General features: G+C 65.0%; 1 protein-coding gene across 3 annotated transcripts; it reads right to left on the bottom strand.

Moving 5' to 3' along the window:
• Nucleotides 1-1,135: 1,135 nt before the first annotated feature.
• LOC115647718 (pleckstrin homology domain-containing family A member 3-like) lies at nt 1,136-14,051 on the bottom strand. 3 transcript variants are annotated; one of them, XM_030554442.1, is made up of 8 exons: nt 13,918-14,051; nt 7,112-7,228; nt 6,312-6,467; nt 5,182-5,318; nt 4,376-4,543; nt 3,937-3,980; nt 3,425-3,582; nt 1,136-2,734 (listed from the first exon to the last, which is right to left on the bottom strand). In XM_030554442.1, exons 1-8 carry the CDS (start codon nt 14,009-14,011, stop codon nt 2,673-2,675), a joined length of 936 nt encoding a protein of 311 aa, XP_030410302.1. In that variant the 5' UTR covers nt 14,012-14,051; the 3' UTR covers nt 1,136-2,672. The 3 variants fall into 3 exon arrangements, with proteins under 3 accessions (XP_030410302.1, XP_030410301.1, XP_030410303.1); XM_030554441.1 differs by having other exon boundaries at nt 4,376-4,546; nt 13,918-14,049; XM_030554443.1 differs by lacking the exon at nt 3,425-3,582 and having other exon boundaries at nt 4,376-4,546.
• Between the last annotated feature and the right edge of the window lie 65 nt (nt 14,052-14,116).

Genomic DNA, 14,116 nt, shown 5'->3' with positions numbered 1-14,116 from the left:
ATTCTGCTTTGCACCCACAGCCCTGCGTGCCACTGTTACCGACACCACCAGGCAGTGTCGCTGCACAGCCACGCGAGGACTTTTTGGGAGTGTGCGGGGGTCTTCGGCAGTGGGTTCCGGAGCAGAAGGACCCCCCGCAGCCAAATTGCCACCGAAGACCCGGAGTGGAAGAAGCTCTGGCGGCCTGGGCCCCGTGAGAGTTTTCCAGGGCCCCCAGAGCGAGTGAAGGACCCTGCTCCAGGGGCCCCGAAAAACTCTCATGGGGGGCCCCTGCAGGGCCCAGGGCAAATTGCCCCACTTGCTCCCCCCTTCTGGGCGGCCCTGGGACATACTCGCTTTCCCCAATTTCCCCTCCCACTGAGAATCTGCCGTGAAAGGCCACAACGGAGCACTGCTCCTGAGCAGAGGAGCAACCCCTCGGCACTGGCCCGCAAAAGGGGCATTAGCATCAGCAAGAAGCTAGTGTCTGTTACCAATAATTTGCAAGAAATTCACTGGTCTAAGGGCATTTCAGGCCTGATCATTTGATTGAAAGAACTTCGGTTGCAAATGGCCCTTGATTTTTTCTATTGTACTATGAATAGTTGGGATGGCTTTACAACTCTAGCCTGGTCTTTCTCTAAACCACAAGGGAATAAACCCTCTCTGCGCATTTGGGTAAAATACACAGCAAACTCACCGTGCTCTTCCTTTAAAACACCGTCTCCGCAAAAGCAAGATCACCCAGGAGCTAAAGAACGAGAAATAGGCTGTGTTGGATCCAGACACTAAGTGCCGAGCTGCAGCAGGAGAATTTCACAGCAGCTTTGAGGCAAGTTCTGAATTTTGCTTAAACACTCGGGGAGCTGCAGGAACCTCCTGTCGCTCCCAGAGTCTGGGAGAGCTCGGAATGATGCCTGGATCAAGACGGGAAGAACAATCAGTAGCAGCCACGAACGACACAGCGGTTTGGGTCAGAGTCCCGAAGATACAGGCACTTCCTTTCGCTTGCCGATTCTGATGAAGCAGTTTTGTTCTGGAGCAATTTCAGGCTTTAGCAACTCCAGAGCCGCTTTCCCACACTGTGCAGCTGCTCCTTCCACAGGCCCTGGGGAAAAGCCCCCAAGGGGGAAAGAGACACATGGAGACGAGCCACTTGTTTCAAAATTAGAGTCTTTATTGCAAGGCCTGATCTTTGGCAGAGCTCTCCGCAGAAACGGCTGCCTTCCCTCGGCAAAAAAACAGCCCCAACCTGGTGACACAAAATCCTGTGTCAAAGCAGAAAGAGCCAGAGGACGACAGCAGGGACCGTTTTGCAGCTCAATTAGAATCGGCCAGGCCTTTGCTGTAGTGTTCAAAGAGTTTAGCGTTGGGTGCAGTCACCTGACTCGGGTGAAGTCCGGGTGGGAGGAGCCAACCCTCCCCTGGCACCATCTTTCTTCTCACCTCTGCTTCTCCTGTCCCCAAGACGCACGCTTTGCTCCCAGCAGCCCCTGCAACAGGAGGGCCAGCTGGGCTCTCGCTTCTGGCCTTGGCTTGAACCGTCAGCGGGGCGCAGACGGGAACTGGCCAGAGGGAGGCGCCCTGCCAGATTGAAGGAACCAGCCTCCTCTCACCCGCCTGCTGGATCCAGAGGCTGTGGCGAGAAAGTGAAGAGGGTGCCCCCTGCTGGGTGAAGCCTGGTTGTAAGAGGTGCTTTGATGCACCATGGCACCGAACTGGGCACCAACTGGATGGGACGAGGGGTAGAAGAGCAAGATCCCCTCAGAGCCCCATTTTGGGGGGGCAGTACTATTTCCTGGGCAGGGAGAGCTCTCCCCTGACACACCACATAACGGGGACACCGGCTCTGCTCCCACGGATTACAGGGGATCCTGCTGGATCGTATTTGGCCATTAGCCCCCGCATGCTGGCTGGCTCTCTGAGGCTCTAATACTGTGTGGGCTGGTGATGGCAGACACCCCGGATCCCTCCTCTCCTGCACGGATGGCATCATGCATAGCATCAAAGCGAGGGGGAGGGGACAAGAGGCAGGGGTAGGAGGCGTTTGGGCTCCCTGGGCTGGGGAGCAAAGAGGGGGCAGTTTTCCAGTTCCATGCTCAGCAGATTCTCTCCCTCTCCCCCAGACCCAGGGACAGGGCATAAGGCCAGCACAGGCGCCAGGGGAGATCAGCACCAAGGAGAATGTAGCTCTTCTGCTCCTGGGACGAGGCCCCCTTTGCCCCACCCCAGGATGGGAGCTCTGTCCCCTCATCCCGGAGAGCCTGCGTTCCCACTGCCCATGGCACCCGCTGCTCAATACCACCCCGCAGTGCCCCTCTGGCCTCTTCCGCCTGCACATCCAAGCCATTTCCAGACCCTCCCCCCTGCAGACGGGGAAATGGATGCAGAGCATGGAGGTGACCCACCCTGGGTCACAGGACTCAAGCATCCTGATGCTCAGTCCCCTGCTCTACCTGCTAGACGCTACTCCCTTCCCAGAAGGGCACCGCTCCGCCCCTGTGGAGCTGGGACCAGTGCAGGGTGAAGGGGGCCAGCCTGAGGAGTTGGGGGGAGAACACGGCCCCATTGTTCTCTGCTGGTCCCCGGCAGCTACTAAGCACAGAGAAGTGCCGTGCTCCCGCAGGGCTGGGCCAGAGATGTTCCCAAGCCCCCAATGTGAGGCGGATGCAGCGCCCGGATCTTGGTGCCGTTCACTTCCGCTTCTCACTGCCAGCCAATTCCGCCGGGGACTCTTGCGTGGGCAGCGGTGCCTCTGGCAAGGGAGGGGAGGAGGAATTAGGGAGAGCAGCAGCTTCTGGCCTCTGGGGGGCTCTAGCTCAGGGCTCCAGTCCCCAGGCTGGATGAGGCAGGGGGCATGTGCAAGGTACCCTCAGAGAGAGTCACTCAGCTCCTGTTACTTCCTGCGCAGGACAGCCTCACCTAACCCACCACTGCCACCTCCAGAGGCTCTGTCAGCATTGCCATCCTGGGGGAAACTGGGGCACAGGGAGGGACTCGCCCCTTGTCTTGCAGAGCTGGGAATTGAACCCAGGAGTCCTGGCTCACAGGCCTGTGCTCGGTCCATTAGAATCTGCTTCCCCTGCTCCCCTCTCACCAATGGGGCCCTGGCTGCCCATCTGCATGGAGACTGACACCTGCCCACAGGAGACACAGCTTGGGACTGTGACGCATGGGAGCCATGAACCTCAGCCCCAAAGGGCCCATTGGGGCATGGCTAGTGTGGGCCAGGGCCAGCAGGAAAGGCAGAGCCTGCTGCGTGGGGCGGGGGGAAGACAGTGCCTTCCAGGGCGGAGCTGGGGCGGGTCAGGGGCTGATGCTGTCCTGCAATCCCTGTAATCATCTGCAATGGGACAAGCAGCCAGCCGCCCCGAGCTGGCCATGTGACCATGCTGCACTGTGCTGGCCCCCCCTGGTGACAGGGAGGCTGCCCCATGGCTCCTACCTTCCCTCTCCTCCACGATGGTGCCGACAGGGCTGTCGGGCGCGGGGCCCTGCTGGCTCCAGTGCTGCGAGCGGAACACCACCATCTCCTCCAGGTTGCGCAGCACTGTCACGGCGCCCTTCTGTGGCGGCACCGGGGGCCAGGGCGGCTCTGCCCCTCTGTGAGAGGGGGGCAGGGTGAGAGCCTTGGCCTGGGGTGGGCACCTAGCAAGGCACCCAAGGGAGAGCCCGGCTGATTGCTCCCCCCACCCCATCCAGTCTACCCACCCAGGGGGCTGGGAACCTTCCCCATCTCCAGCTAGGGGAGTCGGGGTGGCACTATGCAGGGCGAGGGCCTGACTTGGAGGGAGCCAGGACCCATGTCATGGGCACCCAGAAGCCGGCTGCCTGCCTGCGCCTGCATTCTGCTCAGTCTCAGCCCCCAGCCGAGCGCAGGGACCGCAGGATCCTCACCCAGCACAGAGCTGCGCCACCGGAAGCCTCCCTCCCTTCCCCCATGGCCAACCTGCTCACCTGTCGGGGGACACGATGCCCGTGTGGCTGAGGGAGCGTCTCACCTGTGAGGCCAGAAAGCAGGAGAGGGTCAGATGGAACCGAGCAAGCTAGGGGCACCAGGCGGCTCTGGAGTTAGTTCAGATCCAGCTCAGACTGGCAGCGCGGGCACACATCTGATGACTGCCGGGTGGGCCAGCCATGAGCCACGCCGGGATCATAGCAACGTCCTCAGCAAAGAGGCAGAGGATAAACTGACCCCAGACGCTCTGCTCAGAAGCTTGCCCGGGCTCTGCCCTCTCTGGGGCCATGCCCAGAGCCCAGCTAGCTCCCAGACAACCCACACAGCCCTTCCCCGCACTTGGGGCTGGCAAAGAAGTGAAGCATGCTGGATTTCTAATCTGTCCTACGTAGATGCCATTGCTAGTCCAAATGCTGCCCCCCTCAGGGAGGCTCTTACTCTATGGGAATGCGGGAGTTTGGTGCCCACGAAGTCCTGAGGCAGAGGGGACGGCGAGGGCTGGTAGAGCTCGGGTGCCAGGCGGGCGTTGGCGAATTTCATGCACTCCTCCAGCGTGGAGATGAACTGGCTGCAGGTGGCTCTGAGCAAGGAGGAGGCTTCGTTCATCTTCTGGGAACAGGGAGGACAGAGGGTTACCAAGAGGAATGGCCACCCACAATCCTTTGCGTTTCTGTAGCACCAGCCTCTCCAAGCCTGCTGTACAGGTGGGGAAACCGAGGCAAAGAGAGGGGCAGTGACTTGGCCTGGCGACCCAGTGAGTCAGTGGCCTCCCCGCCCCTTTTTAGCTAGCTCACTTGCATTACAGACATGCGTGCCAAGGCACTGCTCAGAAGAGAAGCAGCTTTGGGGAGAGAGTCATGCCTAGCGGATAGAGCAGGGGAGTGGGAATCAGGATTCTTGGGTTATTTCCCTACCTCTGGGCGCAGAGTGGAGTCTAGTGGTTAGAGCGGGGGCTCACATCCATGCACATCTTCCCTTCTGGACCCTGCCCCATCCGCTTATGCTGCAAAGCCTCATACCCCATGAGGATCCCGGCCACTTGAGGTGGTGGTATCACAGCACAGCCCTGCAGCGGGGAGTTCCACTGGTTGACTCTACACTGCATGCCGCAACCCTCTCTGAGCTGCTGGACTCAGGCAGCCTTTGGGCCCCGGCAGGAGGGAGAGGGTAGCCAGGACCCATGTCCTCCAGATCCTCCTAAAACCCAACAGCTCCCCTTTAACCTCCCCCCACTCCCTTTGAACCTCGATATCGAGTGGGGAGCCATTGTCCTGGGGCCGTGTGGACTCCTGGACATCCAAGACCTGCTGAGTCAGCAGGTCGCAGTACAGCCGTAGCTCCGACAGCTTCCGGCCCAGGGACTCACTGCTCAGGTGCATGTCTGGAGGGAGACGGGAAGATCAACATTGCCTCATTCCTATCCTGCTCCTCTGGAAGCCCCAGGCCCTGTATGGTATATGCAGGGATTGCTTTGCCCCTGTCACTGAAGTGCAGCCACCCCTGGGGTGGAACATAGCATCTGTTTAACAACCTGTAGTAGCGCTGCACTAGTCTAAGAGAGGAAGTGAAGAAAAACAGAGGATTCAGCAGAAACTGTCAGGGGAGCCAGAATGGAATGACCCACGTTGGAATTTAGCTAGGACACAGGGGTTGATGCCCCAGTTCTCACAGCGTGCATTGGGTTTGTTAATAAGTGGACCTGTCCTGTGTGGTGGCACTGGGCTCAGCACTGACCCAGAGAGGAAAAAGCGCCCCCTGCTGGAGTCAGCCACCCTCCAGCACAACACCCCATAGTGCTGCTCTGGGGCACTGACCCACAGGGGAGAGTGCCTCGTACTGAGCCTCACTCTCTGCAACCTAGCGCCTACTAGCACTGCACTCGGGTCTGTTTGCTCATTGCAAGGGGAGAGTGCACCCCCTCACTGAGCCCCCCCCACCATCACTCCCTGCAGCACAGCACCCTCTAGTGGGCTGGGGCTTTACGGTCAGGCCGTCCACTACTGGGGCCCCACCCCATAACCAGCAGGTCAGAAGGATGAAATTCCGATTCTCTGCAGGCACAGATGAGTGACTGTTTACTAAAGAGGAGGGAACGCCCAGGTGCCCTTCTCTGCTGCCCGCTCCACCACAAAACTGAAGGGTGCAGCCAGGCTTACCACACCCCTCTGCTGCTGCAGTCTTGGGCCCGCAGGCATAGCTCTGCCAATGTCCCTCAGTCCCAACCCCTGGGCTCCCCCAAACCCCCGATCTGTCCCTGACTCCTGACGTACAGCTCCCCCCTGCCTGCTATTCCAGGCCCAGATCTGCCACACCCCAACAGAGATCACAGTTTCCCTGGCACGGTGCCCACCCCCTCCCTTCAGGGAGGACCCACCTTTGTCCTTCTGGCTCCTGCTGTCGCCCAAACAGGCTTTAGAGCTCCCCAGGGCCACCAGCCACTTCTGCCTCTCTGCGGCACCCCCTGCCTTCAGGTAGAAATACTGCTCCCCTGGAATCACCAGCTCCATGCGCGTGGGGTCGGTGGGGTGCACTGCAGGCACAAGACAGTCGCTGGGCGAGTGTCCAGTGCTCGGGTAGCCGAGTCTGTTCTCACCTTGCATGACACAATCCAGCTCTGTAGCCAGAGTCTAGGGACCCAGGGTTTCTTCACGAGGAGAGTGGGAGTGGGGTCCTGTGATTAGAGCAAGGGCCTGGGAGCCACGACTCCTGGGTTCTATGCCCAGCTCTGGGAGGAGAGTGATGTCTAGCGGTTAGAGCAGGAAACTGACCACTAGGACACCTGGGTTCCATTCCCAGCTCTGGGAGGAGGGTGATGTCTAGTGGTTAGAGTGGGGGGACTGACCACTAGGACACCTGGGTTCTATTCCCAGCTCTGGGAGGAGGGTGAGGTCTAGTGGTTAGAGCAGGAGACTGCGCACTAGGACACATGGGTTCAATGCCTGATTCCAACAGCCGCACACTCTTTTCTGGAATTTAAGTACTAGACTGGACAAACCCCTGGAGAGAGCAGCAAGGGATGGGAAAGGCCCATTGGAGAATCTGGCCCCTAAGTGTTTGTTAAACTCTGGACCGTTGCCCTGCCAGGATCCCAGTCAGCAGCGCAGCATGCCAGCCCCTCCTGGTCCAATCGCCTCCCACTACCTGCACAAGCGTCTCACCCAGCAGGGCACCAACCTTTGATCTCACAGACGGCCATCTTGATGCTGCCTTTGCTGCCTTTGCCCACGTCGTCCTGAGAGTCGTAGTAGGACAGGATGCCACTGTCCAGGACAAAGTACCGTGGCTGCCAACCTACAGGGGAAAGGAAAAGCCAGTCACCCCACCAACGCCTGCCAGGGCGCTTCTCTCCTCCAGGGAGCCCAGCTCCTTTGCCTGCTGCCTGGCGCACAGGAGCTCTTCCCACACAAGGCACAGGGCAGTCTGGTGACTACAGCATGGAGCCAGGACTCCTGGGTTCTATTTCCAGCCCTGGGAAGGCGTGGGGTCTCGTGCTTCGAGCAATGGGCCGGGAAGCAGGACTCCTGGATTCTATTCCTGACTGTGGGAGAGGAGACGGTTCAGAGTCAGGACTCCGGGGTCCTATCCCTGTCTGTGCCCCCGACACGGTGCTTCCCCAGCGGTGTCTGTATGTGGGGCATTATGGGGGTGACGTGCTCCAGTGCAAGGGGCTAGAGATGTGCAAATGTAACGCTGACAGACCCCGGTTGTCGGGGCACAGGATCGAACCTGAGACCTCTGATATATCTCTGTCGATCTCACTCTAAAGCCTTAGCTAACAGCCACTTGGCTTTTAGCTCATGCAGTACAGCCTATCTCGCTCTCCCTCTCCGTGCCACTAGATGGGACAGAACCCCACACCCAGGAGGCATGTGGGTTAGGCAAAGTTATCCGAGGGCCAGCAGGACAGGACCAAGGACGTTTCTTAGCAGCCGTCAGGTCCTATCCTGCCACCACCACTGCCCGGCGATGCCCACGGGGACACAGGCCTAGCCAGAGCAGATTAGCCAGCCACCTAGTCCAGCGCTTTGCCAGCCAATACACAGCACCCGGGCCTCTCCCATTTCTGGCCCCACGAAAGCTGCCCAGTGCTGGACAGTCTGGCAGTGGGATTCCAGGATGTCTCCCCATGGCTGGGTTCTAGGGGGACACAGCCCAGGGGTGCTGGAGAGGACAGCAGGTTATTTGCTACCGTTCCCCCTTTGGAGTCCACCCGTGTTGCTTGCCCTGTAAGGGGGAAAATTACAAGCAAACTCTGCATCCTCACGACCCCTCAGGCACAGGGTGGCCCCTGCACCCAGTTGGCATCTGGCTCTCAGAACGGAACAGGTTGTGGCATGGGCCAGCTAGCCTTTGTGCCAAGTTAGAGCTCAGGAGAGAGATGGGTGCCACCCTGGAGCCTGCTGGGGTCCTCCCATCCCATCTGGAAACGTGCGGTGCAGGTCATAGAGCTGGCCCTGTTCAAAGGGAGGGAGGCAGCCTCTCTTTGAAGGAAGTCATAAGCCTGGCATGGGGGGGGGGTCCAGGTCACAGTCCTGTGAACCTGGTTCAGGGGCAGTGAACCCAGGGGTCACAGACCTGTCCTGGTTTGGGGAGAAGGACATGGACCTGCCCGGTTCGGGGGGAGCAGGCCCAGGTCAGGGGAGAAGGGCACAGAGATCCAGCCCGGTTGGGGGGTGGGGGAGAGGAGGGACACAGAGACCTGGCCTGGTTTAGAGGGAGGGTCACACAGACCTGGCCCAGTTCGTGGAGGTGGGTGGGGGGAGAGTCACAGAGACCTAGTCCAGTTCAGGGGAGGAGGGTCACACAGACCTGGTCCGGAACAGCTGGGGGCAGGTCACATAGACCTGGTCCGGTTTTGGGGGAGGGGGATGTCACACAGACCTGGCCCGGTTTAGTTGGGGGCGGGTCACACAGACTTGGCCCGGTTCAGGGTGTATGTGTGTGTGTCTTACACAGACTTGTGCCTGGTTTGGGGTGTGTGTGTGTCGCACGGACCTGGCCCGGTTGAGAGGGGTGGGGGAGGGTCATACGGACCTAGCCTGGTTCGGGGGGGGGGGGCAGGAGAGTGTCACAGGGACCTGTCCCGGTTCGGGGGGTGGGGGGGAGGGTCACAGGGACTTGGCCCGGGTCGGAGGAGGGGGGGGGGAGGGCTACAGGGACCTGGCCTGGTTCAAGGGAGCAGGGGCGGAGGGTCACAGGGACCTGGCCCGGGTCGGGGGGGAAAGGGTCACAGGGACCTGGCCTGGGTCGGGGGAGGGGGGGGAAAAGGGTCACAGGGACCTGGCCCAGTTCAAGGGAAGGGGGGAGGGTCACAGGGACCTGGCCCGGGTCGGAGGAGGGGGGGGAGGGTCACAGGGACCTGGCCTGGGTCGGAGGGGGGTGGCAGGGTCACAGGGACCTGGCCCGGGTCGGGGGGGGAAGGGTCACAGGGACCTGGCCCAGTTCAAGGAAAGGGGGGAGGGTCAGAGGGACCTGGCCCGGGTCGTAGGAGGGGGGGGAGGGTCACAGGGACCTGGTCTGGGTCGGAGGGGGGTGGCAGGGTCACAGGGACCTGGCCCGGATCGGAGAGAGGGTCACAGGGACCTGGCCCGGATCGGAGAAGGGATGGAGGGTCACACGGACCTGGCCTGGTTCGGGAAGCATGGGGAGGGTCACAGGGACCTGGCCCAGGTCGGGGAGTGGGGGGAGGGTCACACGGACCTGGCCTGGGTTGGAGGGGGGGGGAGGGTCACAGGGACCCGGCCCGGTTTGGGCAGGGAGGAGGGTCACAGGGATCTGGCCCAGGTTGGGGAGTGGGAGGAGGGTCACACGGACCTGGCCCGGGTTGGAGAAGGGGGGGAGATGGTCACACGGACCTGGCCCGGGTTGGAGGAGGGGAAGAAAGGGTCACAGGGACCTGGCCCGGTTCAAGGGGGCGGGGGGGGAGGGTCACAGGGACTGGCCCAGTTTGGAGGGGAGGGGCAGGGTCACAGAGACCTGTCCCGGGTCGGGGAATGGGGGGAGGGTCACACGGACCTGGTCCAGGTCGGGGGGGGGAGGGTCACAGGGACCTGGCCCGGTTCAAGGGGGCGGGGGTGAGGGTCACACGGACCTGGCCTGGGTCAGGGAGCGGGGGGGAGGGTCACATGGACCTGGCTCAGTTCAAGGGAAGGGGAGAAGGGGGAAGGGGTCACAGGAACCTGGCCCGGGTCAGAGAGAGGGTCACAGGGACCTGGCCCAGGTCGGAGAAGGGGTGGAGGGTCACAGGGACCTGACCCAGGTTGGGGGGGAGGGTCACACGGACCTGGCCAGGGTCGGGGGGGCGGAGGGTCACACGGACCTGGCCCGGGTCGGAGGACGGGGGGGAGGGTAACATGGACCTGGCCCGGGTCGGAGAACGGGGGGGAGGGTAACGCGGACCTGGCCCGGGTCGGAGGAGGGACGGGGGAGGAGGGTCATAGGGACCTGGCCCGGTTTGGAGGAGGGGGGGGAGGGTCACAGGGACCTGGCCTGGTTCAAGGGGGCGGGGGGGAGGGTCACAGGGACCTGGCCCAGGGCGGGGGAGCGGGGGGGTGGGTCACACGGACCTGGCCCAGTTTGGAGGGGAGGGGGAGGGTCACACGGACCTGGCCCGGGTCGGGAAGCGGGGGGAGGGTCACACGGACCTGGCCCGGGTCGGGAAGCGGGGGGAGGGTCACACGGACCTGGCCCGGGTCGGGAAGCGGGGGGAGGGTCACACGGACCTGGCCCGGGTCGGAGGAGGGACGGGGGAGGAGGGTCACAGGGACCTGGCCCGGTTTGGAGGAGGGAGGGGGAGGGTCACAGGGACCTGGCCCGGGTCGGAGGACGGGGGAGAGAGTCACACGGACCTGGCCTGGGTCGGAGGAGGGAGGGGGAGGGTCACAGGGACCTGGACCGGTTCAAGGGGGTGAGGGGGAGGGTCACAGGGACCTGGCCCGGGTCAGGTCAGACGGACCTGGCCCGGGTCGGGGGGGGGAGAGGGGGAGGGTCACAGGGACCTGGCCCGGTTCAAGGGGGCGGGGGGGGAGGGTCACAGGGACCCGGCCCGGGTCGGGGGGGGGAGGAGGAGGGTCACAGGGACCTGGCCCGGGTCGGGGAGCGGGGGGAGGGTCACACGGACCTGGCCCGGGTCGGAGGAGGGGGGCGGAGGGTCACAGGGACCTGGCCTGGGTTGGAGGGGGGTGGCAGGGTCACAGGGACCTGGCCCGGGTCGGAGGAGGGAGGGGGAGGGTCACAGGGACCTGGCCCGGGTCGGGGGGGGGGGGGGGGGAGGGTCACAGGGGCCTGGCCCGGGTCGGGGGGGGAGGGGGAGGGTCACAGGGACCTGGCCCGGGTCGGGGGGGGGAGGGTCACAGGGACCTGGCCCGGGTCGGGGGAGCGGGGGAGGGTCACAGGGACCTGGCCCGGGTCGGGGGAGCGGGGGGAGGGTCACACGGACCTGGCCCGGGTCGGGGGGGGGGGAGGGTCACACGGACCTGGCCCGGGTCGGGGGAGCGGGGGAGGGTCACAGGGACCTGGCCCGGGTCGGGGGAGCGGGGGAGGGTCACAGGGACCTGGCCCGGGTCGGGAAGCGGGGGGAGGGTCGCACGGACCTGGCCCGGGTCGGAGGAGGGGGGCGGAGGGTCACAGGGACCTGGCCTGGGTTGGAGGGGGGTGGCAGGGTCACAGGGACCTGGCCCGGGTCGGAGGAGGGAGGGGGAGGGTCACAGGGACCTGGCCCGGGTCGGGGGGGGGAGGGGGAGGGTCACAGGGGCCTGGCCCGGGTCGGGGGGGGGGGGGGGGAGGGTCACAGGGACCTGGCCCGGGTCGGGGGGGGGAGGGTCACAGGGACCTGGCCCGGGTCGGGGGAGCGGGGGAGGGTCACAGGGACCTGGCCCGGGTCGGGGGAGCGGGGGGAGGGACACACGGACCTGGCCCGGGTCGGGGGGGGGGAGGGTCACAGGGACCTGGCCCGGGTCGGGGGAGCGGGGGAGGGTCACAGGGACCTGGCCCGGGTCGGGAAGCGGGGGGAGGGTCGCACGGACCTGGCCCGGGTCGGGAAGCGGGGGGAGGGTCGCACGGACCTGGCCCGGGTCGGGAAGCGGGGGGAGGGTCGCACGGACCTGGCCCGGGTCGAGGGAGCGTCACACGGACCTGGCCCGGGTCGGGGGAGCGTCACACGGACCTGGCCGGTTTGGAGGAGGGGGGGAGGGTCACACGGACCTGGCCCGGGTCGGGGGAGCGGGGGGAGGGTTACAGGGACCTGGCCCGGGTCGGAGGAGGGAGACGGAGGGTCACAGGGACCTGGCCCGGTTCAAGGGGGCGGGGGGGAGGGTCACACAGACCTGGCCCGGGTCGGGGGAGCGGGGGGAGGGTCACACGGACCTGGCCCGGGTCGGAGGAGGGAGGGGGAGGGTCACAGGGACCTGGCCCGGGTCGGGGGGGGAGGGTCACAGGGACCTGGCCCGGTTCAAGGGGGCGGGGGGAGGGTCACAGGGACCTGGCCCGGGTCGGGGGAGCGGGGGGAGGGTCACACGGACCTGGCCCGGGTCGGAGGAGGGTCACACGGACCTGGCCTGGGTCGGAGGAGGGTCACACGGACCTGGCCCGGGTCGGAGGAGGGACGGGGGGGAAGGGTCACACGGACCTGGCCCAGGGTGGAGGAGGGAGGGGGAGGGTCACAGGGACCTGGCCCGGTTCAAGGGGGCGGGGGGGAGGGTCACACGGACCTGGCCCGGGTCGGGGGAGCGGGGGAGGGTCACATGGACCTGGCCCAGGGTGGAGGAGGGAGGGGGAGGGTCACACGGACCTGGCCCGGGTCGGAGGAGGGTCACACGGACCTGGCCCGGGTCGGGGGAGCCGGGGAGGATCACACGGACCTGGCCCGGGTTGAAGGAGGACGGGGGGGAAGGGTCACACGGACCTGGCCCAGGGTGGAGGAGGGAGGGGGAGGGTCACAGGGACCTGGCCCGGTTCAAGGGGGCGGGGAGGAGGGTCACACGGACCTGGCCCGGGTCGGGGGAGCGGGGGAGGGTCACACGGACCTGGCCCGGGTCGGAGGAGGGTCACACGGACCTGGCCTGGGTCGGAGGAGGGTCACACGGACCTGGCCCGGGTCGGAGGAGGGACGGGGGGGAAGGGTCACACGGACCTGGCCCAGGGTGGAGGAGGGAGGGGGAGGGTCACAGGGACCTGGCCCGGTTCAAGGGGGCGGGGGGGGAGGGTCACACGGACCTGGCCCGGGTCGGGGGAGCGGGGGAGGGTCACATGGACCTGGCCCAGGGTGGAGGAGGGAGGGGGAGGGTCACACGGACCTGGCCCGGGTCGGAGGAGGGTCACACGGACCTGGCCCGGGTCGGGGGAGCCGGGGAGGATCACACGGACCTGGCCCGGGTTGAAGGAGGACGGGGGGGAAGGGTCACACGGACCTGGCCCAGGGTGGAGGAGGGAGGGGGAGGGTCACAGGGACCTGGCCCGGTTCAAGGGGGCGGGGAGGAGGGTCACACGGACCTGGCCCGGGTCGGGGGAGCGGGGGAGGGTCACACGGACCTGGCCCAGGGTGGAGGAGGGAGGGGGAGGGTTACAGGGACCTGGCCCGGTTCAAGGTGGCGGGGGGGAGGGTCACAGGGACCTGGCCCGGGTCGGGGGAGCGGGGGAGGGTCACACGGACCTGGCCCGGGTCAGAGGAGGGTCACACGGACCTGGCCCGGGTCGGGGGAGCGGGGAAGGATCACACGGACCTGGCCCGGGTTGAAGGAGGGAGGGGGAGGGTCACAGGGACCTGGCTCGGTTCAAGGGAAGGGGAGAAGGGGGAAGGGGTCACAGGGACCTGGCCCGGGTCGGGGAGCGGGGGGAGGGTCACACGGACCTGGCCCGGGTCGGGGGAGCGGGGGAGGGTCACACGGACCTGGCCCGGGTCGGGGGGGGAGGGTCACACGGACCCCGGACGGTCCGGCCCCCCCAGGCCAGGGGACTCCCAGGCCCGCCCCCCCGGCCGTTACCCGAGAGGTAGTTGGTCCATTTCAGTAACGCTCCCTCCATCGCCAGGGCAGTAAATGTGAGCCGCCCATTGACAACACCGGAGCGTCCAGCCATTCACGGGCCGAGGAAGGCGGGGCATAGAGGTTTGCCCAATAAAAAGAGCGGGTTGGACACTAGGGCGGGTCATGGGAAAGACCAGCCAATCACCATGGCAGATAG

The sequence above is a fragment of the Gopherus evgoodei genome, chromosome 3, assembly GCF_007399415.2.
Source record: "Gopherus evgoodei ecotype Sinaloan lineage chromosome 3, rGopEvg1_v1.p, whole genome shotgun sequence".
Taxonomy (NCBI): Eukaryota; Metazoa; Chordata; order Testudines; family Testudinidae; genus Gopherus; species Gopherus evgoodei.
The sequence above is the reverse complement of the archived record's forward strand: the minus strand, read 5'-3'. Positions and strand labels throughout refer to the sequence as shown.

What these genes read in the sequence shown, in the direction of transcription:
- LOC115647718 (XM_030554441.1), bottom strand. Translation starts at nt 14,011, where the DNA reads ATGGCTGGACGCTCCGGTGTTGTCAATGGGCGGCTCACATTTACTGCC. An exon ending in CAGGAGCCAGAAGGACAAAG is followed by an intron (nt 5,319 to 6,311) that starts GTGGGTCCTCCC and finishes GTCTCCCTCCAG; the next exon opens with ACATGCACCTGAGCAGTGAG. An exon ending in AACTCCCGCATTCCCATAGA is followed by an intron (nt 3,981 to 4,375) that starts GTAAGAGCCTCC and finishes CTGGCCTCACAG; the next exon opens with GTGAGACGCTCCCTCAGCCA.